This window comes from Molossus molossus, unplaced genomic scaffold (genome assembly GCF_014108415.1).
Source record: "Molossus molossus isolate mMolMol1 unplaced genomic scaffold, mMolMol1.p scaffold_m16_p_4, whole genome shotgun sequence".
NCBI lineage: Eukaryota > Metazoa > Chordata > Mammalia > Chiroptera > Molossidae > Molossus > Molossus molossus.
The window spans coordinates 69,826,319-69,853,622 of record NW_023425377.1 but is presented as its reverse complement, the minus strand read 5'-3'; the positions used below and the strand labels follow the sequence as shown (position 1 = coordinate 69,853,622).

At 54.2% G+C, this 27,304-nt stretch overlaps 5 protein-coding genes across 5 annotated transcripts; 2 read left to right on the top strand and 3 right to left on the bottom strand.

The window, feature by feature from the left end:
* The first annotated feature begins 449 nt into the window (after positions 1-449).
* On the top strand, positions 450-4,888 carry RTBDN (retbindin). The gene is made up of 6 exons (XM_036282207.1): positions 450-511; positions 2,479-2,653; positions 3,165-3,231; positions 3,346-3,456; positions 4,002-4,098; positions 4,658-4,888. Exons 2-6 carry the CDS (start codon positions 2,485-2,487, stop codon positions 4,886-4,888), a joined length of 675 nt encoding a protein of 224 aa, XP_036138100.1. The 5' UTR covers positions 450-511; positions 2,479-2,484.
* An 838-nt stretch (positions 4,889-5,726) lies between these two features.
* On the bottom strand, positions 5,727-10,420 carry RNASEH2A (ribonuclease H2 subunit A). The gene is made up of 8 exons (XM_036241671.1): positions 10,175-10,420; positions 9,882-9,953; positions 9,630-9,756; positions 9,440-9,527; positions 7,331-7,468; positions 7,138-7,225; positions 6,027-6,150; positions 5,727-5,918 (listed from the first exon to the last, which is right to left on the bottom strand). The coding sequence occupies exons 1-8, from the start codon at positions 10,299-10,301 to the stop codon at positions 5,783-5,785; spliced, it is 900 nt and encodes a 299-aa protein (XP_036097564.1). The 5' UTR covers positions 10,302-10,420; the 3' UTR covers positions 5,727-5,782.
* Positions 10,421-10,491: 71 nt separating this feature from the next.
* On the bottom strand, positions 10,492-14,231 carry LOC118616203 (thrombospondin type-1 domain-containing protein 8-like). Its single transcript, XM_036241673.1, has 3 exons — positions 13,930-14,231; positions 11,308-11,513; positions 10,492-10,597 (listed from the first exon to the last, which is right to left on the bottom strand). Exons 1-2 carry the CDS (start codon positions 14,078-14,080, stop codon positions 11,314-11,316), a joined length of 351 nt encoding a protein of 116 aa, XP_036097566.1. The 5' UTR covers positions 14,081-14,231; the 3' UTR covers positions 10,492-10,597; positions 11,308-11,313.
* Positions 14,232-14,278: 47 nt separating this feature from the next.
* On the top strand, positions 14,279-17,102 carry PRDX2 (peroxiredoxin 2). Its single transcript, XM_036241672.1, has 6 exons — positions 14,279-14,408; positions 14,879-14,983; positions 15,071-15,224; positions 15,805-15,927; positions 16,093-16,223; positions 16,790-17,102. Exons 2-6 carry the CDS (start codon positions 14,881-14,883, stop codon positions 16,873-16,875), a joined length of 597 nt encoding a protein of 198 aa, XP_036097565.1. The 5' UTR covers positions 14,279-14,408; positions 14,879-14,880; the 3' UTR covers positions 16,876-17,102.
* Positions 17,103-20,091: 2,989 nt separating this feature from the next.
* JUNB (JunB proto-oncogene, AP-1 transcription factor subunit) lies at positions 20,092-21,924 on the bottom strand. The gene has a single exon (XM_036241815.1). It carries the CDS (start codon positions 21,641-21,643, stop codon positions 20,600-20,602), a length of 1,044 nt encoding a protein of 347 aa, XP_036097708.1. The 5' UTR covers positions 21,644-21,924; the 3' UTR covers positions 20,092-20,599.
* Between the last annotated feature and the right edge of the window lie 5,380 nt (positions 21,925-27,304).

The following is a 27,304-nucleotide window of genomic DNA, read 5'->3' as shown; positions in this document are numbered from 1 at the left end:
AATGCCTGCTACCCGCACGACCCCAACCGGGGCCAGGGACAAACCACAACTGAGGTAGGAGCCCTTAGCGGGAACTGAACCCGGGACTCTCTGGTCCAGGGGCTGACGCTCCAACTGCTGAGCCACACCAGCTGGGCGATTATCTGATTCTTACTCAACTGTACAGAGTTGGTTTGGGATGCATAGAGTCCTCCTTATCCAGATTTTGAACACAACCAAGACACATATAAACAGCACACAACATACACATTCAACACACAACAGCCACACAAACACAACCTCATTTGACATTCACACTTCCCACACATACAGATCCAGTTTAAGCCACAACCTCAACATAAAAGCAAAGACATTAGTCCCTGGTCGTCCAGCCTTTGGTCAGCTGGAGCAGGGGGCGGGGTGGTGCGAAACACCTCCCCTGCATCAAACCACACCCCTTTCAGCTCTACCATTTCCTGAACTAAACCCTGAGGTATCTCAGCAGCAGCCTAGACCCCAGTCCTGCTAACAGGTGAGAGGTAGCCCAAAGGGGCATAGGAGGGGAGGGAATTGTCTTGTCTCCACAGACCCAGTTTCCTCTGACCTGGGTTTTTGGACCCCAGCGGCAGAACGCAAGTCCTACCCCTGCCAAGCTTGGCTCCAAAGGCCCAGCCCTGGGTGATAGCCCCTAAGCCGATTGTAGGCTGAGAGAAGGTGACCATGAGAGGGCCCAGCAGGGATAGAGAGGGAGGGAGGAGACTGAGCAGAAGACAGGGAGAATTCCTGGACAGAAGGACATTAAAAGAGCTGGGGATGTCCCCCTTGGTTCTAAGGATGGAGGGGTTTATCTGAGAGCTGAAAGGGTGGGAGGGGGGAGAGGCAACATGGTCTAACTGGGGGGCACTTGGGTCTGAAGAAATGAATGGGACGAGTCTGATGGGCGGGCTCCTGGGTCAGAGGCAGGCCTTGATAGCCCCATGGGACTTTAAGGTCTTTGGCCAATGCCTCCTCATCAACTATCCATTCTCTGTTCTGCCTAGCTCCATCTCCCGAGTGTGCAACAAGAGTATCACCCTGAACCCAGCTAGTGTGGCTTAGTGGATTGAACCTTGTTCCATGCACCAAGAGGGCACTGGTTCAATTAGTCAGAGCACCTGCCTGGGTTTCAGGCTTGATCCCTAGTGGGGGCTATGCAGGAGGCAGCCGATTGATGTTTCTCTCTCACATTTATCTCTCTCTCCCTCTCCTGTCCTCTCTCTCTAAAATATTAATGAAAAGATTTTTTGTTTTTGTTTTTTTATCCTCACCTGAGGACATTTTTGCATTCATCTTCAGATAGAGAGGGAGGGAGAGAGGGAGGAAGAAAGAGAGACACATCGTCTGGCTGCCACCCCAACTGGGGCCAGAGACAAACTGCAACCGAAGTATGTGCTCTTAGCAGAAACCAAACCCGGGTTTCTCTGGTCTGTGGGCCGATGCTCTAACCGATGAGCCAAACCAGCCTGGGAAATAAAAACATATTTAAGTTTTTATTTTCTTTATTGATTTTTAGAGAGAGAGGAAGGGAGAGGGAGAGAGATAGAAACATCAATAAAAGAGAATATTGACTGGCCGCCTCCTGTATGCCCCCCACCTGGGGATCGGGCCCACAAACTGGGCATGCGCCCTGACTGGGAATCGTACTGATGAACTCTTTGTGCATGGGTCGATGCAGAACCACTGAGCCACACCAGCCAGGCAATAAAAACATATTTTTTAAAAAAAGAGTATCACCCTGAGCCCGGCCAGTGTGCCTCAGTGGTTGAGCATTGACCCATGCACCAGAGGTCACTCATTCAATTCCTAGTCAAGGCACATGCCCAGATTTGGGCCCAATCCCCAATGTGCAGCATGCAGGAGGTGGTCAGTCGATGTACTCTCACATCAATGTTTCTATCTCTCTCTCCCTCTCTAAAATAAATAAGGAAGAAAAAATATTTGTTAAAAAAAAAAAAAAAGAGTGTCACCTTGAGCCCTGGCTGGTTTGGCTCAGCAGTTAGCTTCGGCCCTCAGACCAAAATGTCTTGAGTTTGATTCCCAGTTAAGGGTTGCAGGTTCGATCCCTGACCCCGGTTGGGGTAGTGCGGGAGGCAACCAGTCTATGTGCCTCTCTCACATAGATGTTTTTCTCTCCCTTCCATACTATCTTAAAAAAAAAAAGAGTACCACCTGAGCCCTGGTCAGTGTGGGTCAGTGGTTAGACCATCAGCCCACACAGGTTCAATTCCTGGTCAAGGGCACAGTACCTGGGTTGCAGGTTTGATCCCTGGCCCTGGTTGGGGAAGTAACCAATCGATGTGCCTCTCTCACATCAATTTTTCTCTCCCTATCCCTCCTCCCTAAAAATCAATGGAAATAAATATCCTCCACTGAGTATTAACAACAACAAAAAGTACCACCCTGAGCTCCCAGAGAAGGACGGACAAACCTTACCCCATAAACAGCTGACTCTTATCTCAGGTGGACATGGCCTGCAGGGGCCATAATCAACCCAGGGGCCTGGGCTGGGCCTTGCAACTGACCCTGGCATGGATCCTGCTAGGGGCCTGTGGAGGGAGCCTTACACTCTCTGTTAGGTCCCAGAGACACCATAGGCTGGCATCTGATCTGGGCACAGGCCAGCTGCACCTAGCAGGTGAGTACTCCAGACCCTGCCAAACCCTCAACTTCCAATCCAACAGAGCAATGACAGAATTTCCTTATTACAGGGACTTAGGGTGACCAGGGTGGGTAGCCTGGGTTAGTGTTGAAGAATGGTAGTTAACTATAACAAGCTCTGGTGTCAGACTGCCTGGGTTCAAATCCCAACTCTGCCACTTTATAGCTGTGTGACCCTGAGCAAGTCACTTAACCTCTCTGGGCTTCATGTGGACCATTAAGGGGGAAAAATAATAGACCTACCTCATAGGAGTATTGTAAAGGGGTGTATGTAAGCATTTGAGAACTTATACCACTACCAGGGACATAAAAATTAGCTGATTATGATAAGTGATTATTATTACCTGAAGATGCATTACACCTCAAGCAAAGTGTCTTAAGTTTTATGTTTGGGAGGAATTATATAACTGAGGTCAACCCTACCCAAGGATCCAAGACCCCAACTAAAAGGGGTTCCCTTCTCCATTGTCCTGTTTGTTGTCCCATAGAGATGGACACACCAGAGGCACTGAACCCTGGAATCCTCTCAGAGGGCTGTAGGGAGCCTAGCCCTGAGTAAGTACAGCTCCTCCCAGTGTTTCCTTGTGATTTTTGCTCCAGTTGCCTTAACCAGGGGCCAAAGCCCCATCGCATATTGACCCATCTGGACCTGTCTCTCCCGATGTGCAGGTGCGAATCCTTCCTGGGACATCTCCAGGTTTCCCTCCACAGTCACTTCCGCTTCCTGCTACTGGGGATACACCAGACACAGCCACTTTGCGCGGAGCTCTGCCATGCCTGGTAGGAGAGGTGGGGTGTGGGAAGAATGGCCTTATGTTTTGGGCAGGACCGAAGGGAGGATCTGCAGTTTTCAGGTCCTAATGTTTGAAGGGACATGGCCTACCTCCAATGCGGCCAAGTTCTAAAGGATGAAGCCTAATGCTTTCAGGATAGGCAGAAAGGGGTAGAGCTTGTAGAGCCCCTGGCTTTTAAGATTGGCAGTACAGAAGCATGGCCTCCCATGGACCTGGTTTTTAAATAAAGGGGTGGGCCTCTTGAGTGAAAAGAGAAACTAAAAGGGTTGAAAGTGTAAGGGGCTGGCCTGGAATAGATGGTCTGTGATGGGCAGGGATGCTTGCTACGGTGACAAGAACCTTTGGTACTCATAGAGAGTAGGGGGTGGGGTGAAATATGGAGGACAGTGTTTGTAGGGGCGTGATACAAAGAGTCAGAGACTGGATCTGGGGAAGGAAACTACATGGGATCGATCCTTGGAAAGTAAGAATCCCACCGGAATACAACTGCAGAGATTTTACCCACCTTCTCTCCACACACCAACCCCCCAGGTTTGCCACCTGCAAAAGCGATATCACCTGTGGCCCAACTTGGCTCCCACTCCTAGAGAAGAGGAACTGCTACCCTGGTTGCAGTACCTATGAGCAGGTTAGCATGGGTCAGATCAGAGGGTGCAGGGAAGAGGCTGAAACCTCCCCTTATTTATGTGCTGTCTTAACCTGCCTAGGCCCCAGAGTCTGGGTTGGCAATCCCAAGTCCCTGCTCCCATCCTTACCACTCCTACAGCCCAACCTCCATAATAGAATACATACGCATATATGCCTATAGTCTCCCTAAGGCCCATTGAGTCCGATTTTGCCCTTCCCAAGGGACTGTCACTGTTCTAGGCCCACCCACAGTCTGAAGACCCAAAGGCCCCATCACCTTCCCCAAGGCCCCAGCCACCTTGGGCCCCAGTAAGAAGTAATGGCTCTCCCCAAGTCCCCACCCCCACTATGGCCCCTCCCCCAGACTCCCAGGAGGACCCTGAGGTGAGAACTGCCTGTCCCAAAACCACCCTTGGGCCCCTACTCTCAAAGGAACTCCAGGGTTTTCCCTTCCCAAGGTCTTGGTCCTGAAAACACCCTCCGCTTGCACCAGACGGCCACATTCACAAGGTATCTGCACTCTGCCCACTCGGGCCCTAACTCTCCACCTCTTCTCCCAGATCTTCACTGACGGGGTGGACCTCTGCCGCTCCGTTCTGGGCTACGCGCTGCCGGTGGCAGTTCCTGGTGCTGGTCACTGCCTCAACATTTCCATCTCAGTGCTTCCCAACCCCAGACAGGGACGGAGGGCCCGGGAAACCACCATGCTGCGCTCCCACCATCCTCGTGGCTGGATCCTGAATGCGGCAGGCAGCGGGAGTGGCAGTGGAAGTGGCAGCAACTGGCCTTAGATGGGAGAGGCTTCCCTTTAACCCCCACTCCCTTGCCCAGCACCTCTAGACACTCAGAGCTCTACCTTTTTCCCTCTCTGTCTTCTAATTTCTAGAGCCCTGTCCCTTCTCCCTGGAGCCCCAGAGACTCTCTCCTGTCCTGATTATTAGAAAAACAACTCAACACTAGTTCATTTTCCTCTTCCACCCCCCCAACCTAAATAAAGTCACCAACTAGAGCATTTGATGTGTCAGCTTCTTGGGGAAACAGGTGGCAAAGATAGTTGCTAGAGTGTTAAGTGTCTTACTTCTAATCCTCAGGTCCTAGAGTTAGGGACTGAGTCACACTAGTGTGTAAATGATGATGGCCTGTACCCTGGAGAACTTGCCTCAGTAACTTGGAATATTCAGGTCTCAGAAATGGGGGAGGGGCCCGGTCAGTTTGGCTCAGTGGTTGAGCGTCCACCCATGCACCATGAAGTCACCAGTTTGATTCCTGGTCAGGGCACATACCCAGGCTGTGGGCCAAATCCCCAGTGGAGGGCATGCAGGAGGTGACCAGTCAATGTTCTCTCTCACTGATATTTCCATCTCTCTCTCCCTCTCACTTCCTCTCTTTAAAATCAATAAAGAAAAAATATATTTTTAAATAAAATCAGGGAGCATTTGAGATCTTGCTCCCAGGCATATGTCCTCATTTTGGCTCAAATAAACTCACAAACATTTTAAAAAGTAAATAAAATAAAGTCAATTAACCAGCGCCTACCACCTTATTTAGGTTGCAAAAGTCACTAGCTGGGTTCAGCCACAGAGCACACCCCTGCCCACCTCCATCTCAAAGTACAACCCCCATGCTTGGCTTTCCTTAAGCAATTTTAATCACAAACTGAGGGTAAATAGGGTACAGGCTGGTTCCTAGAGAGTGGTGGCTGACTCTAGGCCGCGCTCCTGGAAGTACCGATGGGGGAGATGGGGGCAGTTTCGAGGGCTTTCGTTGAAATAGGATGTAATCCTCCCTAATCCCTCCTGATCCCCTGTTGGCAAGTCCTCCCTGTGGGTGAGAAGTGGTGACAATGACCACCTGCCAGGGGGGCAGCCCTCCCAGGCAGGACTGAGCCCTAGTCCCCCTCCCTCCTCACAGCACCACTGAGACACCCACCACAGAATGCTTTCCGCCTCCTTCTCCAGGATGCTCTGCGCCGTGCGCCAACTGAACCGGACAAACTGGGGAAAGCCAAACACAGGCTCCACATGCTTCCTCAACCATACTTTCGTCTTGGGATCTAAGGAAAGGGTGGAATAGGTAATGGTGACAGCCCGAGTCCTGCCATAAAGTCCCAGCTCCTCAGCCTGCCATCTGAGGCCCCACCACCTCATCTCAGGCCTCCTCTTGAGTATCTAAGGCAACTCTCACTGTCTGAGACATCCTCCTGCCTCAGGGCTTTTGCACAGGCAGCTTCCCTCCAACTCTTCAACTGACCTTCAGTTGCTCAAGGTACAATTTAAGAAGACTGCCTCTGAGACATCTCCCTTACCCCATAAGAACAATAATCATTAAACCAGCATTTGTGAACCATCAGGTTAATGCCCGTCTCCCCCACATAACCATGAGCTCAGTGGGGACAGGGAAATATTTGTTTGTCTTGCTCACAGTTATATCCCCAAGCCTTGGCCCTGCACAGCATGTATCAGGTACTCAGTAAGCACTGAATGCTGGCCAAACTGTTTTTGGCCTGGACTTGGTTTCTTCACTTTGGCCTCACCTAAGTTCCAGTCACAGACTGTGTGGCCCCTTCCACCTTCCAGAATCTTCCTGGGCCTCAGAAGGACCAGGGGATTCCTTGAACCCAACAACTGAATCTTCGAATCTGCCCTTGTGTGTGGTGTATTGGGGGAGAACAATCACTTCCACTTCAGACAAGGAAACTAAGTCTCATACTGGGGAGAAAACTATGGATTTAAGCTGGGGTCACTGGACACAAGTCGGTGTCCCTCACTCTGTCCCCTTTTGCTTAACAAATAGACAGACACCCACCATAGGTCTCAGTCTCTCACTGGGGCTCCAGAGAGACAGCAGACAGAGGGGGGAAGCAGAGAGGAAGGAGCCTGCCAGCTGGAAACCAGCTTTGCCACACACTGGCCATGAGCAAGTGGGCCTCAGCCTCTTCCACTGTGGAGCACGATAAGCAGAACCACTCTCAGGCCTGCCTTGTCAGAGTATCACTATCTCAGGGCAGCTCCCAAAGCAGCTCTGATCACCATATGCTCACCATTGGGGTAGCCTGAGCCATAATTGGTGTCTAGGTCCTGTAGTTTTTCCACAAACTGCCAGTTCTTCACGGCCTGGTCTCGGGCCACCTGTGGGCAAGACAAGCACTTGAGATCTTCCTCCCTTGAGGCAGCTACACCTGCCCCCTGCCCAGAGGAATGCTGGGAGCCAGTCATGGACAGCAAGGGGCTTACCTTGGCACAGATGCTGGCAGCACTGACCACAGGGTAGAGGGCATCTGCCTTGGCCTTGACTGTCACCTCAATACTAGGAAAGCGCTGCTGCAACCGTTCCTGGTATGTTTCTGGTAGTCCCACAGTGTCCACAAATACCTGCAGAGGTGACAGACATGTATTCACTCAACAAACAACTGCAAATGATCCAGACTCATAGCCTTTGCACTTGCCATTTCTGTTGCCTGGAATACTGTTCTTTTAGCTTCTCTTAGGCTGCATCTTTTTCAGGGGTCTCAGCTCAAGCATCATCACTCAAAGAGGCTTTTTCTGATCAAGCTGTACCCAGTCTACATTTTCTGAGCACCTACTGCATGCCATGAGCTGCACTTAATACTTGGATTATGGCAGCGAACAAACCAGACAAAAATCCATGTTCTCATGGAGGGGACACCCTGGTGAGGGCCACAGACAAGAAACAAGATAAATAAAAAAGGATAGGGAAAAGTTGTAAGAGGTTGTCATTTTAGATATGTTTTTATTGATTTTTAGAGAGGGAGGGGATAGAAACATTGATGTGAGAAACATCCATTGGCTGCCTCCTGTACACTCCCTAGTGGGGATTGAGCCCAAAACCTGGGTATGTGCCCTGATGGAAAATCGAACCAGGACCTCTTAGTCCATGGGACCACGCTCAATCCAGAGCCACACCAGCTGGGAGAGACTGTCATTTTATTTTATTATTTTTTTATCCTCATCTGAGGACATTTTTTGTTCAGATAGAGTGGAAGGAAGAGAGAGAGAGAAACATCGACGTGAAAGGGACACATCGAGTGGTATCCACCCACACGACCCAACCAGGGTCGGGGACAAAATGCAACCGAGGTACGTGCCCTTAGCGGGAACTGAACCCAGGTCTCTCTGGACCGCAGGCCGACGCTCCAACCACTGAGCCAAACTGGCCATGGCGAGACTGTCCTTTTAAATGAAGGTGGGCAATTCAGGGAAGAACACCCTGAGGTAGTAACATTTGAATAAAGGCCTAAAAGAAATGAGGGAGTGAATAAGCCTTGTGGGTGGAGATCTGGGAAATTGTTTTAGGCAGAGGGAATAGTCAGGGCAAAGATCCTGAGGTGGGGAGACCCCATGTCTGGAGCAAAGAGGTCATGGAGGTAAAAGGGAAAGTGATCTCCACAGCAGTCATTGTTCTCAGAAATCACCTTAATCATTTGCTTACCAGCTGAATACCCATCTCCCTGACTTGGCCATGAGCCTGAGGTAGGGTCCTTGTTTTTCAGCTCCATATTCCTCTTTTGGACCTCAGCCATCTCCTCAGCAAGGCTTCCCTTGTTCCATTCCCTACCTCAAGTGTACTTGCCCATGTTATTCTCTCAAAACAGCTGGTTCTTTGCTTCAGAGCACTAAATACCATGCCAACTTATATTTCTCTCTGGTAATTTAATCCTATTCTCCTCCCCTTGACTGCTGATTTTCCTGATTTAATTTTCACTGTGGCCTGGCCTATGTGGCTCAGTGCTTGAGCATCAACCCATGCACCAAGAGGTTGCCCATTGAATTCCTGGTTAGGGCACATGCCCAGGTTGTGGGCCAGATCCCCAGTGGGGTGCATACAGGAGGCGGCCAATTGATGTTCTCTCTCATCAATGTTTCTAGCTCTCTCCTTATCCCTTCCTCTCTTTCTAAATGAATAAGGAAAATAATTTTTAATTTTCACTGTGATTAGAAAATTAAATGTTGAGATTTACATTTCAAAAAAATTACTGTTGGCTGCTGCAGTATTGGAAGCAGATTGTAGAGGAGGGAAGCTGGAGGTGGGGAACCAGGGAAGAGAATGGGGCGGGTGTCCAGGATGGGAGGGTACCCTGGACTAGGACAAATGGATAGATGTGGGATTTTTTCTGGACACTGAGCTTTTAGGATAGATATAGATGGGGGTGGGGCTGGGAGATCCCACCATGGTCCTCAGTGGGACACATATTTAGGGTAGGAATAGCTGTAGGAAGTCAACAGCAGCAACAAATATTGTGGAGGTACTACAAATATGTCTGACACTGAATGGCCCATTTTATCCTGAGGTAATAAAATGGAGCAACCCAAAAGTTAGCTCACCTGAACAACTTTCACACCCTGGTCCAATGCATGCTGCACCAGCCCAACAGCGGTATCATGGGACAGAGAGTTCAGATTGTATTTGACCCTACAGTGGGGAACAGAGCCCAATTAACCCCATTCCAGCCACCGATCCCTTCCAGCTCAGGCTGGCTGCCCCCCTACTCTGGCCCGCCTGGGCACTCCTCACCGCCCAAGCATGCTGGTAGAGATAAGGTTTGGAGACAGCACGTCCAGTGCCCAGCCCACAAAGTCCCCATCTTCCTCCATTTTCGCAAAGAGTCTGTCCCGCTCGCTCTCCGACAGGGTCTTTGAGTCTGGGAGAAAGGTTGGGAGAGAAGGGGAGTAGCTGCTTCTCCCAGTTCCTGCTCTCTCCCTCCAGTTTACATCGCCCCTGCACATGCCCAGGAACCCCCGCCCCAGACATACATCAAGGGCTCACCTGCCACTTTCAGGGCCTCCAGATCTGCCAGGCGCGACAGGGGACAATAACAAATGGCGTAGACCATGGGGCCTAAGGAAGCGGGGAGCCAACCAGTGAGCCCATGAAAGCCGCCATCCTTGTTCCATCGGCACTACTTTTTCGGTGCCATCACCAATGCTATTGCTATCACCACTATCACCCCCACACACACACACAAACACAAACCGAATCCGGCGCAATACCAGCCCATTACAGTGAAATTTTCAGCCCCCTTATCACGTCCCTCTCCCACCCCAGCCGTGGGGGCGCACCCAGCACCGGGCCCCGGCCTGCTTCATCGACACCCAGGACGCACGGCTCCTTGCGGCACACTGCGGGCACAGGCGAGTTCAGGCGACAGCGGCCCATATTGTCTCTCTCCAGCTCTCTGAAATCCATGCCAACTTGGCTGCCACCACCAGCTGCAGGAACGAGGTCTGCAGGTGCAGGTCTCCGCGCGCGTTTTCCGCGGGCCCCAGTAGTTGTAGCTTCCGACCAATCAGCGCACAGGGCACGCCCCCAACGCGTTCGCCGCCGTTGACGTTTGCGCAGCTGTCGCCGACTCCGCTGCCTTGCTCCTTTCTGGGAAGTGTAGTTCCTGAGGCTGACCGCAGAGCTCTGAATTTGAGAAAGGGGGTAGGAGGGGTCGCTCTCGAAGCTCCGCCCCGAGGTCTCCGGAGCCTCGTCTGCTGGGGCTGGTGGAAGAACCGGCAAATAAACGGAAAACTGAGACGGATCTTGAAAGACTGGCCCAGTCAGGGCCTATAAGATGAAATACCATTACGCTCCCAGAATTCCCATCCCCCACCTGGATTTAGGCCATTTGCACCCGCGATCCCTGTCACTCCATAAAGTCGAAGCACCCTAGACTAGGTATACCATCCCACTGGGCTCAGGTCTTTGGACTTGGGGTCCCCCAACTACCTCCCTCTCGGTACCTCATCCAGATCTCCGACCCCCCTTTCTATCCTCTCTTTCGAGCTAAGCCTCCTCTTCCTCCAAACCAAGGTCTGAGATCCCTAGACCTCATAAGACTGCTCTATATCAGGGTTCATGTTGTCCCCCACCTCGCCCTCCTCTTGTCCCCCATCTTATTACCTGGCCTCAACAGGGCTCATGTCCTCTCTGCCTGTGGGTCCCTGGCCATCACCAGGCTCATGTCCCTTCCTCAGGGTCACGGCTCCTTCATGTTTTCCCCCACTATCTTTCTTCCTTTCTGCCCTGATATCAGCAGGACTCAGCTCTCTCCCCCTGCATCCCCACCTCAAGCCCCAGACTTAGGGCTCCAATTGTCCCTTCGAAGTGCCCACCTCGTCTGTGACCCCCGAAGTTCTTCCTGTCTTCTCGCTCACCCTGGGGACTTGCCAGCCCACCCTGGCCTGCCTCCTATGTGCCTGTCTCTCACCCGGTCTCAGGGCCTCCAGTCGCAGTCCATTGGCTTGCAGGATGAACAATCCCTTTGCCTGCAGGGCTGCACCTGCACCAGGTTCTCGCGGGCCATGAACACCGGGCCTGGCGCTGTACTCAGCATCTCGCGGCTGCGCTCCTGCTTGCCCAGGTCGCAAAGACAGCGCCACTTTCCCCAAGGGCCAAGGATCGAGTCCTCCAAGTCTGGGGATGGAAGAACCTACCCTCAGGCCCTCCTCTAGGGAGGGAGGAGGCTAAAGACATTAACAGCAACAGCTCATATTTCAGTGCTGTGCCCCCGTACCAGGTGCCCTGTCATAGATGATCTCATTTAGTCTTCCCATTAGTCCCAGATCGGGAAACTGATACCTGGAAAGAGCAAACCACCCTTCTGAGCTCACACATCTGGTGAATGACCCAGAGGGACTGCAAACTGACATTTCCCGCCTGTGCCAGTTGAAACTGTGGTACACCATTCGTGCCTACCCTCATAAGCTGACTCTTGTCTTTAGGGACATAATCATGAGCCTGTCTGGCAGGCACCATACCACCTGACCAGCAGGTCTGTCAGGTGGTAAATTAAATGACATAATTAGCATAATAAAGATACTTAAAAGTCCCTGGCACTGTGCTAGCTCATGGAACAAAAACAATGAGTATGATCACTTTTATTTTATTTTTGTTAATCCTCACCTGACGATATTTTTCCATTGATCTTTAGATAGAGTGGAAGGAAGGAAGGGAGAGAGTGAGAGAGAAACATCGATGTGAGAGACACATTGATTGGCTGCCTCCCACACAACCCTGGTGGGCCCAGGATCTAACCTGCAAGCCAGGTACTCACCCTTGACTAGGAATCAAACCCAAGGCCCTTTGGTCTGAGGGCTGATGCTCTAACCACTGAGCAACTGGCCAGGGCAAGTATGATCAATTTTATTTTTTTTTTATCCTCACCTGAGGACATTTTCCCATTTTTTGTACATGGGGGAGAGAGAGAGAGAGAGAGAAAGAGAGAGAGAGAGAGATGTGAAAGGGACACATAGAGTGGCTGCCACCCGCATGACCAACCAGGGCCGGGAACAAATTGCAACCGAGGTACGTGCCCTTAGCAGGAACTGAACCGGGTCTCTCTAGACTGCAGGCCGATGCTCACCCGGTCTCAGGGCCTCCAGTCGCAGTCCATTGGCTTGCAGGATGAACAATCCCTTTGCCTGCAGGGCTGCACCTGCACCAGGTTCTCACGGGCCATGAACACCGGGCCTGGCGCAAGTATGATCAATTTTAAAACAACTACAACTTTCCCGGCCAGTGTGGCTCAGTAGTTGAGTGTTTACCCATGTACCAAGAGGTCGCCGGTTTGATTCCCGGTCAGGGCATATGCCCAGATTGTGGACCAAATCCCTAGTGGGGGGCATGCGGGAAGCAGCCAGTTGATGTTCTTTCTCATTGATGTTTCTATCTCTCTCTCCCTCTCCCTTCCTCTCTCTCTAAAATCAATACAAAAAATAAGAAGAAGAATTAACAAAACAACTACAGCTTGCTGAGCAATTAACCATTCTTTTTCACAGGGTTCTTTTACTGACTTCTCCCTAGGCTCTATGAGACAGGCCGTAACTCACCAAGTCTCCATCACACAACACTAACATCTTTCATTCTTCCTGTAACAGTGAGAAATTGTAACCCACTCCTCCATTCTTTTCACATTGTTTCTGTAGATGCTGACTCTGACTAATATGTAGCTTGCAAATAAACAGTATGTTTGTATAAGAATCCTAGGAACTAACTTAAGAAGATACAGATTCTGACCTTCAGTCATCCCAGCTCTAGGAGAATTGCTGGCCTTCAATGGGAAAACCAGGATGACAAAAACCAGGCTCATGCACACCAGACCATCACTTGACCAGTTTTGAGGTTCTTGTCAGAATGGACTGTGCTGGTTTGTGCATAAACTGTTCAATCCCCTCCCCTTGATCTCTTTGTTCCGCTTTCCCTCTTCCTCCTTATAAACACCTCTGCCTGCAATAAGATGTGGAGATGAGCTTTGGGACAAGAGTCCTCTATCTTCTCAGATGGCTGACACTTGAATAAACCTCTTTCCTTTTTCACCAACATCTCTCTCAGGAGTTTGGCTTTCATGGCACCAGGAAGGTGAATCTGGGTTTTGGTTACATTCCATCAGGACTTTTGGCTTTGGCACATGCTTTTCCCACTCCCTGGCAACACTCTTCCCCCTAAATCTTTGCATTTTTTGCTTTTCTTGTCATGCCGGTGCATTGGTTATCTATCTTCTTCAGCCAGGCCTTCTCAGACTTCAGAAATTGACCTGCCACCTTCTTTCTCTGTCTCCGCCCTTCCTACCACCTATCCTTGGGTTTACGGATGTGTCTGCTTGGGTCCTGCTCATGCCCCCTCTCCCCGCGTAAGCTGCTTAAAGGCAGTCTCTATTACAATTTACAGATGAGAAAACTGAGCCTCAGACAAAAGTGACCAGCCCTAGGGACGCCACCGGTGCTTAGCTAGGCGATCTTAAGTCCACGGAGGAGAATCTGTTTGCAGCCAGCTGGCAAAATAGGGCAATGAGGCACCTTTCTGCACTGTCACACCCATGGCCCGTGGTTACCTTCCCCCTGATGTTGTAGCCTCAGCTGCTCCCAGGTGTCGCCTTTGCCCTGGTCACCGAAGTAATGGTAGTCGGGGTAGACATGGGCAGGGGTCGCCAACAGCAGTAACATCAGAGGCGACAGCAGTAACGCATCTGGGCTCGGAGTCATGCCGGACCCCAACCGCCACCGGCACGCTCCGGGGCCGAGCCCCGCGAGGGATCTGTGGGGCCCTCACTACCCCCGCAGGTGGGTGCAGTGGGCGCGGCCAGCGGCTGTGCGTCTTCCCCAGCCGCCCGCAGACACGCGGAACCGGCCTGCTTCGCTCCCCTCCTCTACGGTGGCAGTGGACCCGACCGCTCTTCTCGTCACCACACCCCGCCCTGAGCGTCATGGTTCGTGCCACGCATATAAAGCTTCGCGGCCCTGGGCTTACTTGGCGCTAAGAACGCGAGTCCGCGGATCTGCTGGTGTTTGCGTCCCGCCCTCCCCCACGCAGGTAGGGACACCTGGAGCGCACCGGGCTGGGGGAAGCCCCTTTGGAGTCTCTCCGGCCCACTCCAGACGTCAGCGTTTGCCGCCTTTGTTTCCCACCCGCCTCGGTGGACGCCTTTGTCCTTGGGGTGGGGTGGGGGTATAGAGGCCGCATCTTGGCGTGCTCCCCGCCCCTGCGCGAGGGTTCCTCCTCCAGCGGTGAGCCAGTTGCACTGCCTTCAGGCTGACACACTAATGGGAGGCCCAGCGGCAGCGGCTGGGCGGCTCTTGCTGGCCGGGAGGGAGAGGGTCTCCCGCGGTCTAAAAGCCGCGTACAGCCGGTACCGAGGAGGGTTCGGGGCAGTGTCGCTACCTCCGCCACTCCGACTCAGTCACCGGGCCCCGCACGCAGCGTGACCTTGGGAAGCGAGGACAAAGGGTCTTCCCGGGCGCACTGACCGGGCAGCGGGGCGGGGTTGGGGTCTCCGCTTTCAGTCATGGCCTCCGGCAACGCGCACATTGGAAAGCCCGCCCCGGACTTCCAGGCCACCGCCGTGGTGGAGGGCGCCTTCAAGGAGGTGAAACTTTCCGACTACAGAGGTGAGGGCGGCCGTGGGCGGGGCGGGGGGCAGGTGGGGGCAGGACGTTGGGCCCTCATTCCTGGTCTATTCCCGCCCCCTTCTCCAGGGAAATACGTGGTCCTCTTTTTCTACCCGTTGGACTTCACTTTTGTGTGCCCCACGGAGATAATCGCTTTTAGCGAGCATGCCGAGGACTTCCGCACGCTGGGCTGCGAGGTGCTGGGTGTCTCTGTAGACTCGCAGTTCACCCACCTAGCTTGGTATGAGTGGGGACCAACAGGGAGGGAGGGTGCAGCCAAACCTACACCTCTACAGGATTGGAGCTGTGTTCTAGTGGCTGTTGCTCAACCTCTGCACCTACCTTTCTCATCTTAAAAATAATGGAAATAATGACACCGAAGTCGACAGTAATTAGCCTTTGGAATCTAGTTGCTTGGTGCGAAGTTGCAAATGCTTTAGCTCATTAGGGCAAAGCAATCTCCCTCCCAAGAACTATTTCAAGAAGGTGGCAACTCCAGTTCAAGGGAGTGGAGAGCTGAGCCCCAGGACACAGCTAGAGAGGAGGATGGGAACTCTTGCCCCAAGATGCTAGAAACCACCAGCACATGTGAAGCCACTTTGTTGGAACAAGAGTGTTAGCTTAGTCTTCCCAGCTGTGGGAAATAGCCCCTGCACCCACTTCAGGGTGGGGTGGGTGGGACTCCCAGTGCCTTGCTCCAAAGCCCTTTATCTCTCTTTTCCAGCACCCCTTCTCCAGCTCTTATCACACCCAGGCCCACAGGGTGAGTACCTGCTGTGTCAGGCATTCTGAGGTTCCAACCCTGTCTCCCCTACTCTCAGGATTAACACCCCCCGGAAGGAGGGAGGCTTGGGCCCCCTGAACATCCCCCTGCTGGCTGATGTAACCAGAAGTTTGTCCCATGATTATGGCGTGCTGAAGGAAGATGAGGGCATTGCCTACAGGTATTGTGGGGTTCTCAGGGGACCCCCATCCTCAGGGTGAGGGGACCATCTTAGGCAATGCCCTCCCTGCCCTTTGCCCTGTGTCTGGAAGGGAGATGGTGCTCCCTCCCCTGGCCCTGCCAGTGGGAGCTACCAGCTCTTCACTGAGAATCCTTACATCTTCAGGGGCCTCTTTATCATTGATGGCAAGGGTGTCCTTCGCCAGATAACCGTCAATGATTTACCTGTGGGGCGCTCTGTGGATGAGGCTCTACGGCTGGTCCAGGCTTTCCAGTACACAGATGAGCATGGGGAAGGTAAGTGGACATACACGTACATGTGTTCACACATGGGTAATACACAGACCCTCTCTTTGTCACTCATGTGGACATTCACTACCTGCTTTATCAGCTATGTGACATCGATGCGAGGGCCCCAAAAAAGGTTCAGTCAGGGCCTATAGAAAGTTTCTAATTTGATGGGGGAGATACCTCATAATAAGGATGGGGAGCTGGGAAGCAATAAAGTCTATACAAAAGGTATTTGAGAAAGCATGTATCAAGGCGGGCTTTAATAAAATTAGTTGGATCAGAGTGCCTTCTTGGGTGGAGGACCCAGCTTGACCATGGCCTCTCAAAGTCTAGTAGGAGTGGGGCTGAGGGAAAAAGATGGGGCTAAAGGGGCCAAAAAGAAATAAAAACACCAGCCACAAAATTCTGCACTTGGGCTTAGGGGCTTCTGTCAATGTGTGGTGTGGTCTTGGGCCTGGACCACTTGGCACTGGGCTTTTTCTTCTGCAACTCAGCATCTTGCTTTGCCTCTCACTGCTGACCTACCTTGAGTGGGGCAGTAGTCTCATATGTGCATCCTTGTGTCTTTCCAGTTTGTCCCGCTGGCTGGAAGCCAGGCAGTGACACGATCAAGCCTAATGTGAATGACAGCAAGGAATACTTCTCCAAACACAACTAGGCTAGCAGACAGGCACCAAGCTTGGGCTCATGGCCCCCACCTGGATGCCCTGTGCTGGCCCAGAAAAGGCCAAACCTGCCCCTTCATATTCCACAGTCCTGACTTGAAGGGCTAGACCAAGGCCTTCTCATATTCCTAGCTGAGTGATGAATGGTGATCTATCCCTGGAGCTCTCCAACTGGGCACAGGCCTAGAGGTGACCAATAAAGTATTAGGGACAGGTGTGAGTCTGTGTTGGTGTGGTCTGTCCTATTGTCTCTTGTTGCCCCCCCCACCCAAGCTCTGGCCTGAGAAACTGATACTGTAGTTACTTATCGGCACCACAAGGTGGCAGTCTTACCCCATGTTCACTTTTCTCTCACCTTTGGCCTAAGGGCAATTGGGGGTGGGGCTGTTTGCCTCTTGCCCAGAGTTAAGTCCCTGAACCATGCCATCAGCCAGGCTGGGTTTATTTTTATTGTTTTATTCTTTTTAATCCTCACCCGAGGATATTTTTCCATTTTTTTGTTCAGATAGAGTGAGAGGGAGAGAGAGAGAAAGAAACATCGACGTGAAAGGGACACATCTAGTGGCTGCCACCGGCCCAGCCGACCAACCAGGGCCGGGACAAACTGCAACCGAGGTGCGCTCCCTTAGCGGGAACCCAGGCCAACCGCAGGCCGTCGCTCTAACCGCTGAGCCAAACTGGCCAGGGCCAGGCTGGGTTTAAATGTCATTTTAAGAGATGTGATCTTTCCTGGCTTTTTTCATCAGGCAAATGGAAATAAAAACAACCAAGCCAGATCACCATGCATGTTAAAGTAGCCCAGCTGGTATAGCTCAGTGGTTGAGTGTCAACCCATGCACCAAGAGGCTGCTGGTTCTATTCTGGATTAGGGCACATGCCCAGGTTGTGGGCCTGATCTCCAATGAGGGACATGAAGGAGGCGGCCAATCTGATCTCTCATTGATGTTTCTCTCTCTCTCTCTCTCCCTTCCTCTCTAGAAGCAATAAAGAAAAATTATTTGAAAAAAATAAAGTACGTAACACTTGGGGACCAGTGAATGGTTACTAGGGTGGGTTCCTGGGCCTGGAAGAAGAGTCCAGTCTTATGGCAAAAAGGGTGGGGACCCAGTCCCAGCAGCAGAACCAAGAGTGGGAGCTTCAGGCCCTGGCCAGGTAGCTCAGTTGGTTAGAGCATCAACCAGATATGCCAAAGTTGGGGCTTTGATCCCAAGTCAGGGCACATATAAGAAGCAACCATTGAATACATAAGTGGAACAGCAAATGGATGTTTCTTTCCCTTCCTCTCAAAAAGAAAAAAAAAAGGGGGGAGCTTGAGCTACATGCAGTGGGCAAGCTCTGCTCCACAAAAGGTTGGAAGGGCTGCCTATCAGCCCCTAGTATGGAAGGTGAGGCATAGGCTGGGAGGCAGGTGTCAGGAGCAAGGCAATTTTCCCATGAGTGCAGATTGATGCTGCATGTGTCCAGGCAAGTAACTTTGCCACTCTGATCCTCCATTTCCTTCCACAAAACAGGACTGACAAGCTCATTTAATCCATAGACCTCTTATTATTTTTATCTTCACCCAAGGATATTTTTCCATTGATTTGTGGATTGGGGGAGGGGGGGACATCGACTGGGCCAGGGATCAAACCTGCAACCTAGGTGAGTGCCCTTGAACTACGAATGGAACCCGGGATTCTTCCGTCTTTGGGCTGGCGCTCTGACTGCTGAGCCAAACCGGTCAGGGCATAGACTCATCATTATTAATATTGTTATCCAGCCTAATACCCATCAAAATCACTAATCTCAGCCTTGGAATTTTATCTACACTTCTCCCCAAGGCCCTGTGTGGTCTTCTCTGACCTTATCTCCACCCTCCTGGTTTATTCCATTCCAGACCTACTGGCTTCTTACTGTTGTTCTTTAACAGGCTGATCTTGTTCTAGCCACAGGAACTGCATGTGTTCCCTCTGCTCAGAATGCTGTTACCCAGTATCAGGGCCAGGCTTCTTCAAATCTGGTCTCATGGGTTCAGGGAGCCGCCCCAGAGCCTCCCTCCTCTAGCTGGCACCCTGGCCCCACCGCGCCCACGCAGTCTGACTTGACCCGGTTGGGGGTTTGCTGCTGCAAAGATCCATGTTCCTAATCTATTCTCCAAAGCTTCTCATCTCCCCTGCCCCGTCCCTGCTGCTTTGAGCTGTCTTCTCTTCCTAGCACTTACCACCATCTCAATCATGTTTCCTTGTTTATTATCTGCCTGCTGTGGTGGTCCAGGCTGTGTCTTCAGGGCTGGGCTGTTCAGTACTTTATAATGAATTAATGAAGTGTCTGTACTGTACACCTCGCCCCTGTGGGCTGGTTTCTCTGCTGTTCTGAGTGCTTACAACTCCGAGGCTCGGCGCACCAGCAGCCCTCATACCCATCCCAGCTCCGGGGAAAGGACCCTGCGCCAGAGCGGCTGAGGCGCCGGGTGGCCTGAGCAGCCGCCCCGGCAGGACCAGACCTGGCAGTCACCCCGATCCTGGCTTGGCAACGGGAGGGGAAACTGGCAGGCGGGTGCCGCCCTTCCTGGCGGGGGTGAGGGGGACCGTGGCGGCAAGGACGCGCAGGCAGCAGCAAACCCCCAACCGGATCAGGTCAGACAGCGTGGGCGCGGCGGGGCCAGGGCGCCAGCCAGAGGAGGGAGGCTCTGGGGCGGTTCCCTGGACTCTGGAGCGCGGCCCGCCCACCACGGACGCTCTGGACCCAGGCCTGGGGCTTTCCGGGCCCCGGCAGCCACCCGCCTGGGAAAATCCCGGCCTTCTTCCGGGCGCCACGGCCCCTGCCCGGCAGAGCGGGGGGAGGGGATTCCCGGAATCTGCCCGGAGACCGCCGTCGCGTCACTGGACAGAATTCACCCTTATATGGTCAGCGCTTCCGTTGCGTCAGCGGGGAAAACCCCGGCGTGCGCTGTTGGGCGGGGCCACGCCTGCGCACTGCGCACATCGCCCCAGGCATCCTGCCCCCAGGTGTTGGGAGGCTGGACAGCTTCCCCGCCCTGGACTTTCCATCCCCGGAATCACGGAACGCGCGGAGGGTTTGGACACCCGGGCTGGGAATGCGATCTGCTTAGGCGGAGCTGGCAAGGTGACACAGAGACCGAAGCAAGTCAAACAGCAGCGGGGTGGGGGTATCCCAGTACTCTCCTCCCTCCACCCTCCCGGTTTGGAAAAAAAGACAACAGGAATTAATAAAGAACTTTTTTTTTTTACTTAAATAGATTCAATAAAAAGTCAGAACAAACGCACGCGCATACACACACACACACACAAACACACCTTAAACTCTTTAGAGACCAGGTGCGTGTTTCTTCTCCACAGTACGGTGCAGAGGGGGGAGGGCAGGGGGCGGGGGTCCCCACCCCAGTGTCTTCAATGAGCTTGAGTACCGGGCGGCGGGGCCAGCTCCGCCGCGATCGCCCCCTCCTCCCCTCCCTGTTAAATACACAAATATATTATATTCAATATGAATCGAGTCTGTTTCCAGCAGAAAAAAAAATATCAAATAAAAATGTGTAGGGCGTCTTGTAAACGTCGAGGTGGAAGGACTGGGTGCAGAGCGGGCGGGCAGGGGTCCAGTGTAGTTTTTGGCGCCCCCATGCCCCGGGGCGGTGCCCACAGCCTGCCCCCTCGTCCTGTGGTAGGTGTGCACCCAGCCGTCCAGGCTGGGGGGGGGGGTGTCCGTACGGGGAAGGGGTGCTCAGAAGGCGTGTCCCTTGACCCCTAGCAGCAGCTGGCATCCGTTGCTGACGTGGGTCATGACCTTCTGTTTGAGCTGGGCCACCTGCTCCCGGAGGAGGCCGGCAGTGCTCGAGAGCCCCGCGTTCTCGGCCTTGAGTGTCTTCACCTTGTCCTCCAGGCGAGCGATGCGCTCCAGCTTCCGCTTCCGGCACTTGGTGGCCGCCAGCCGGTTCCGCAGCCTCTTGCGCTCCACTTTGATGCGCTCCTGGTCTTCCATGTTGATGGGGGATACTGGCGGCGTGGCATCGCGGCTGCGTGCCTCAGGCACGGTCTGAGGTTCCTCTTTGAAGGTGGAGGCCCCGCGGCCCAGGCCCAGCTGCGCCGGGTGGCCGCCGGGGAAGGGCGGCGCGTGTGGGAGGTAGCTGATGGTAGCCGTCGGGTACGAGCTGCCGGTCCCGACGGCGGGCCCGGTGCCTCCGGAGGGTGCAGAGGCTGGGGAATAGCTGCTGAGGTTGGTGTAGACGGGAGGAGGTTCCGGGCCGGCATAGACACCCCCAGGCCCCGCCGGGGGCCCCCCGCTGGCACCCAGGGACACGTTGGGGGGTGTCACGTGGTTCATCTTGTGCAGGTCGTCCAGGGCTTTGACAAAACCGTCGGCGAAACCCTCCTGTTCCTCGGTGACGCCGCCCCCTGCGCCCCCCGCACCTCCACCGCTGCCACCCCCGCGAGGGTAAAAGTATTGTCCCGGGGGCGTAGGCGTCGTCGTGATCACGCCGTTGCTGTTGGGGACGATTAGACGCTCCAGCTCTGATGAGGCGAGCTTGAGCGACGCGCCCGTGTCCGAGCCCTGGCCGGAAAAGTAGCTGCCACCACCGCTGCCCTCTGGGCCAGGACCCCGCGCCCCGAGTGTTTTCAGACCTCGGTAAGGGTCAGTCAGGTTGAGCGCCAGGCTGGGTTTCAGGAGTTTGTAATCGTGTAGAGACAGGCCGCCTGGGGCCCGGCCGTATCCCGCCGCTGCGTATGAGTCGTCGTGGTAGAAGGGCTGTTCCATTTTAGTGCACATCCGGACGGCCCAGGCTGTCTGGGGGCGTCCCTGCGGGGCCGCCCCGGGCCTCGCTGCTGCGAGCGGCGCGCTGTCCTTGGCGGTGGCTGGACTGGGTGTCTGGAAGCGCGGTCCCCGGGCTGGCACCCGCCGGGAGAGGCCAGCCGGCCGCCGTGCGCGGAAGCTCTGTGCGGCTTCGAGAGTCCCTCTGCCCCTCTCTGGCGCGCTCGCTTTCTCGGTGTCGCTTCCCCCGGCTTTCTTCTCCCTGCTGGTTCCGACGCTGGCCTGCCGCGCTCAAGGTCCCGGCCGCTTAGCCGGAGCCACACGCCTTTATACGGCTATTGTCAGCTGCGGAAGCGCGCTCTGATTGGCCGTCTCGCGAGCGGCCCTTGCGCCCCCCTCCTCGAGCGTGGGGAAGGGGAGGAGGCGGCTCGCGTCACTGTCAGGAAGCGCGTGTCCTTGTAAACAGCGTCCACGGGCTGGGTGGTTTGGGGAGGCTGCAGGGGGAGGGGCTCATGGGACCCCGTGGTGCACGAAGTAGGGGATGCTAGGACCGTCCGAGGCACACGGGGAGGGGCTACAGGGAGGAGGATGATACCCCTGGAGTAGGCGATGAGGGACACGAGGAACTGGTACGGAGGAAGTGTGTGTGTGGTGGTTAGGTGGGGGGGGGGGGGTCCCAAGTTGTACACAGGTCTGAGGGACCTATAATATCCCAGAGGGGTTGGAGGACTGTGAATATTTTGGGAGACCCCTTAAAAGAGAGACGGAAGGGTTAAGCAGAGTAAATGGGAGAGGGGTAAGGAGACGCCTGACTCAGGAATTAAGTGGGGGTCCTGAGTACAGAGGGGCTGAGGGACTGGAATTTCCATGGGAGGGACTGAATCCAGTAAAAGTGCGGGGGGGGGGGGCGATGAAAAGCATATACAGAGAGGGTTTGAGGACCCAATATACAAGAAGTAAGTAGGGGTCCTGAAGTCCATGGGAGAGACTGAGGGTCCCCCATAAATGGGAAGGAGACTCTAGCTGTACAGAAAGTGACCGAGGGCCCTGGAGTACACTGAGTCAGGGGAAATATGTGGGGTAGGAGACACTGTCATAGGTTGGGGTCACTGGGGTCATTTGCGATGCCCTGATGAAGGAGAATTAGAAGGGTCGGGGCACACCTTCAGAGCTGTGATGACAATGACAGAGGGTCCCGGGTTGAGACATGAGGTAAGGAACGGTCTTTGAAGATCCTGAGGATCTGGACTGCTGGATCTGCCATGATTGGCGCCCCCTCTTGTGGGTGACCTCCAGGCGCCTGTATACCCAGTCCCCATCCCAAAGCCCTCCCCTAGTAACTCTGGGCTTAACCGACACCGTGTTAGCTCCTGGTGCCTGGACCCAGCCCGAAGGCCGGGGCGCGGTCGCCCAACCCCACTCCTTCCTTAGAAACAGGCCGGGGAAGAGTTCCGCGGCAGGAAGTGTGGCAACAGCCCTGGGGGAAGAAGCCCGGCCCTGTCTCCGTCACTCAGATCCTACGGGACCTTGCACCCCGCCCTGGGTCGGGCCAGGTTCTGCGCCTCCGAAGAGGAACCTGGGCGCGGGACCCCTGAGGAGGCCGGAGTGCATCGAACACGCCCAGCTTCACAGTCCTCCAGTTACCGTCCTTTCCCCCCTCCAGCAATGGTTCAGCCCACGGTGCCCACGGGCGATCCTGGAGACAGGCAGTCCGGGGACGATTCCATTAGTCCGACAGAGGGGGACGCACAGGGGAGCGGGTCCTTGTCGCCTTGGCAACAGGCCGGAGTCCGCACTTGGCTGGGGGCGGGGCGGTCCCCGGAGCGTCTCTGCCCGACTCCCATATAAGGGCACAGGAAGGGGTGGGACCAGCGCTGTCCCCGGGCCCTCAGCCAGAAGCAGGGAGCCAGAGTATCTGCCAGGTCCCAGGGCGCGCCCAGGCCCCCAAACGGCTAGTCTCGACCAGCCCCAGCCTCCGCCCCCGGGGCCCCCATGGCTGCCTAGCCTGGCCCCACCCAGTCGCTATGGGGCTGTGTGTTGCCAGGTCCGGCCCGGCCCGACCCAGCCTGGCAGGTCCCCGCCTGCCTGCGGGCCAGGGTCGGACTTCGCCCCTGGCCCGACAGGGCGCGGAGGGGGCGGGCCAAAGCCTCCAGGCGTCCCTGGCGCCTGGGCGGGCTGGCACGGCTGCCCTATCCCTCGGGCGGAGTACCCATCCTTTCTGCCAGGAGATCTGGGGCCCCTCCCCACAAACACACCTAGGGGCTGGGGTCCCTCACTCATGTGAGCAAGGACTCCTAGTCTTATTTTAGTCTGGGGGTTGGGTCAACCATCCAGAATACCTGGGAGGGATGTCTCTCTCTCCCAAGGGTATCTCTTTCACCTGAAGGGATCTGAAAATCCAAGGGGAGAATCTTGGGTAATCCAGGGCCCCTTCCTCAGTAAGGACTGGGTGGAGATTTAGATGATGAGGCTCCTAGTTAGACTTAAGGTGGGACTTCCAAACAGTTAAGTGATGTGAGCCACTAGAGAATTGAGAAGTTGAGTCTCTTTCTCTCAGAGAGAGGTCTCTGAGATCTTGAATGATGGAAGTTTCTTTAAGGTAGAGAGATGCTGAAGGATCGGGTCGGCTAGCCAGCCTTTGTAGGGCAGGCACAGAACTCACTAAGGGTGGGGGAGAGAAGGAAAATGAAAGGTGAAAGAGAAACTGAGCTATGTGGGGGCAGGGGGAAGTCCAACAGAGCAGTGGCATTGGGGAGGAAGGTCCCATAAGAAGCTGGGGGCATCCCTATCTTTGGTCTTTGGAGGTACTTGTGACCCCTGGGTGCCCCCTCCCTTCCTCCCTTAGCTTGAACTACTCCCTTCCCCCGCCCCAGGCTCAAGGGAGATTCCAGTGGCCGCTGAGTCTGGCAGGCATGCTGCCAAGGCCTGTGTCTCCCGCCCATGCTAATAACTGCAGCTGACATCTGGCTGGGGCCCTGCGGGGGCGAAGTGGGTAGGGTTGGGGGGCTGGGCAGGTCTGGCCAGAGGGCAACATCTCAGGAAGCCAACCTGCAGGTCCCATGGGCCAGGAGGCAACAGTGAGTCAGCCCTGGCCAGTGCTAAGGCTGGCCAGGCCAGGGGAGTCTTGGAGAGCCATGAGGCTTGCCTAGAGGGTGTTGAGATGAAGGGAAAAGACCCAGAAGGAAAAGTGGGTGTATGGGGTGGAGGGGTCAGGGCAGGGAAAGATGATCAGAGAAACAAACTGGGGGCAGAGTTAGCGTCATGCAGACAGACTGAGAAATAATAATTATTATTTTAATAGCTAACACTTATGTGGCTCTTACCATTGGCCAGGCACTCTTCTAAGTGGTTTAAGTAGAATAACTAATTGTCGGTTTTCAACTACCCAGCAAAATGCATGCTACATAGCCCCATTTAACAGATGAGAAAAGGAAGGCACAGGAAGGTAAAGAACTTGCCTGATATCCCACAGCTGTAAGTGTTGGAGATGAGATATAACCTAAGCTGTCTGGCTCAAGAGCATTAGCCGCTATACTGTGGATAATCACAGGCAGAGAGGCTTTTATGCAGACTGACTGTATGCCAAGCTTTTCAGGCCCTTTCACATTGGTTCTTTAATCTGGAGAGAAATGGAGTTGGGCACATGGTGGAGGGGTGCTGGTAGGTGGTGGGACAGGCCAGAATTTGGAGTGGGATTGGGTGGCTTCATGCACTCTGCATGGGTGTTTGAGCAGGGGGTGGGGAACTGGCCAGCCAGAGAGGGCGGGGCCCCGGCCCAGCTGGTACAGCCGGTTCCAGGCCCCTGCCAGTCTCACCCTTGTGGCCTAGGCACCACCCCCTCATGCCGCCCCACTGGCGCCATGGCCCCCATGAGGAGGGTGTGAGAATAGCCCCCTCCCCCTCCTGGCCTGGGTGCCCAGATGCAGCTGGAGACTGCCCAGCCCTTGGGCTCCAGACCAGCATTTGGAGGAGGACTCTGTGCCCAAGTTTCCCCGATGCCCAGGGGCCCAGGGCCTAGGGTAGGGACAGGATAAGGGGGAAGTTCACCTACCCCCACCCACGGGTCTCTCTGGGGCTTTCGACTTTGACGTGAGGGACTTCTCCTTCTTATAAATAGTCTGGTGACCCCCTTGCCCCTGGCCCCACTGACTGGTGAGGCCCTCACCAGGAAACTGGGCTGGGGGCTGCAAGTGAGTCAGCCAGCAGGCAAGCCAGGGCGAGAACCCACAAGTCATAGCACCCAACCTCCAGAGTCCCTGCCCCTGGGTGTGGACAGGCATGGGGCAGGAAGAGGCTGAGCATCACAGAGGTCCTCCCCCAGGAACCCCTGGCCTGCCATCTACCTCCCTCCCCCACCTCTGTGGTTTGGGGGTCCCTTACCCCCTCTGCTGGAGAGGAAGCTGCTGGGTTTTCTTGGAAGCAGGAAGGAGAGGCTGTCTCTTCAGGCTGACTCAGCTGGGCATGAGGGGAGTTTCCCATAAAACTACTTCTGTCTCCCCCACCACACACTGCTGGTGAAGTCTTGGGGGGCCTGGGTCTGTCTGAGATTCTGGGTGCTCCCTTTACAAGGGATATGCTAAGAAAAAAGGCCTACAGCCCACCAGGGACTGAGGCAGCTGAGCCAGGCCTCCCAGGAAGTGACAAATAGCAGGGAGGAGGAAAGTTGGGGGTCATATTTGGAGAGAGGAAGTTCAGGGATATCTGGTGGGGAGGGCAGACAGAGGCAGACTGGGAAGCCCAGAGCTTCTCAATACCTCAGCATTGTTCAGGAGCATGTGCGTCTGGTCGGCTGTGGGTCTGCATATGACTGACCTGTCAGGGTGTGTGAGACTGTGTGTGAGGCCTGTCTCCCCAGTGCATGCATCTGTGTGTTGGCCCAAACCTGCAGGGCTGTGTAGAGCCTGGCTGCTTTGTGAGAGGGATGGTGGGTATGTATGTATGGTCTGTGGAATCGAATCAGTTGCATATGTCTGGCCTATATGCATGTGTTGTTTGGGAGTTCATATGTCTAACCTATTCCTGTCTGGTGTGTATGTGTGTTTGTGTGTGTGAGGTCTGTGTGTGTGTGAGGTCTGTGGCTGGTATGTGTGTGTGTGTGTGTATGTGTCTATGAGAGTTCTTGCTAGTGTGTGTGTATTTGTGTCAGGGTATCTCTGTGCCATTGTATTTATGAATAATTGTGGCCTGACTGGTGTGTGTGTGTGTGTGTGTGAGTTCTATGGCTGGTCTGTGTATGTGTCTATGTGAACTCCGTAGCTAGTGTGTGCGCGCACACACTAGCCAACAGGTTCTGTCAGGGTGTTTCTGTGCCAATGTGTTTATGAATGTGTGATTGTGGCCTGTCTTTGCTTCTCTGTGCTTGGTGTGACTGTCTGGCCAGTCCATGTGTGTGAATATGTCAGTTTGTCTTCTCCCATTTGTCCCATCTGTCAGCAGGTCTGATATGTGGATGCTACCAATGAGGTAGTGTGTCTGTAATTCTTGGTGTCCCTTGGAGCCTTCTGAGTATGTGTATAACTGGGAGCAGGGGGGGTCTCTGTCATGGGATATGTATTCCTCACCATCCATCTTGTCATAGGTTTATGTTTTTCTCTTTTGCTTCTGAGTATCTTTTTGAATTGGTGATCTTGCTAGTGTGTGTATGTGAGTGCATGCACACATTGCTGTCTTGTGTATCAG

Coding starts and splice junctions, on each gene's coding strand:
- RTBDN (XM_036282207.1), top strand. CDS start 2,485: ATGGCCTGCAGGGGCCATAATCAACCCAGGGGCCTGGGCTGGGCCTTG. Junction 3,232..3,345: donor TGTAGGGAGCCTAGCCCTGA/GTAAGTACAGCT, acceptor CCCGATGTGCAG/GTGCGAATCCTTCCTGGGAC. Junction 4,099..4,657: donor GTTGCAGTACCTATGAGCAG/GTTAGCATGGGT, acceptor CTCTTCTCCCAG/ATCTTCACTGACGGGGTGGA.
- RNASEH2A (XM_036241671.1), bottom strand. CDS start 10,301: ATGGATTTCAGAGAGCTGGAGAGAGACAATATGGGCCGCTGTCGCCTG. Junction 9,757..9,881: donor GGAGGCCCTGAAAGTGGCAG/GTGAGCCCTTGA, acceptor CCTTTCTCCCAG/ACTCAAAGACCCTGTCGGAG. Junction 7,226..7,330: donor CTGCCAGCATCTGTGCCAAG/GTAAGCCCCTTG, acceptor TCTTGCCCACAG/GTGGCCCGAGACCAGGCCGT.
- LOC118616203 (XM_036241673.1), bottom strand. CDS start 14,080: ATGACTCCGAGCCCAGATGCGTTACTGCTGTCGCCTCTGATGTTACTG. Junction 11,514..13,929: donor GCTACAACATCAGGGGGAAG/GTAACCACGGGC, acceptor TTCCATCCCCAG/ACTTGGAGGACTCGATCCTT.
- PRDX2 (XM_036241672.1), top strand. CDS start 14,881: ATGGCCTCCGGCAACGCGCACATTGGAAAGCCCGCCCCGGACTTCCAG. Junction 15,928..16,092: donor GATGAGGGCATTGCCTACAG/GTATTGTGGGGT, acceptor TTACATCTTCAG/GGGCCTCTTTATCATTGATG. Junction 16,224..16,789: donor CACAGATGAGCATGGGGAAG/GTAAGTGGACAT, acceptor GTGTCTTTCCAG/TTTGTCCCGCTGGCTGGAAG.
- JUNB (XM_036241815.1), bottom strand. CDS start 21,643: ATGTGCACTAAAATGGAACAGCCCTTCTACCACGACGACTCATACGCA.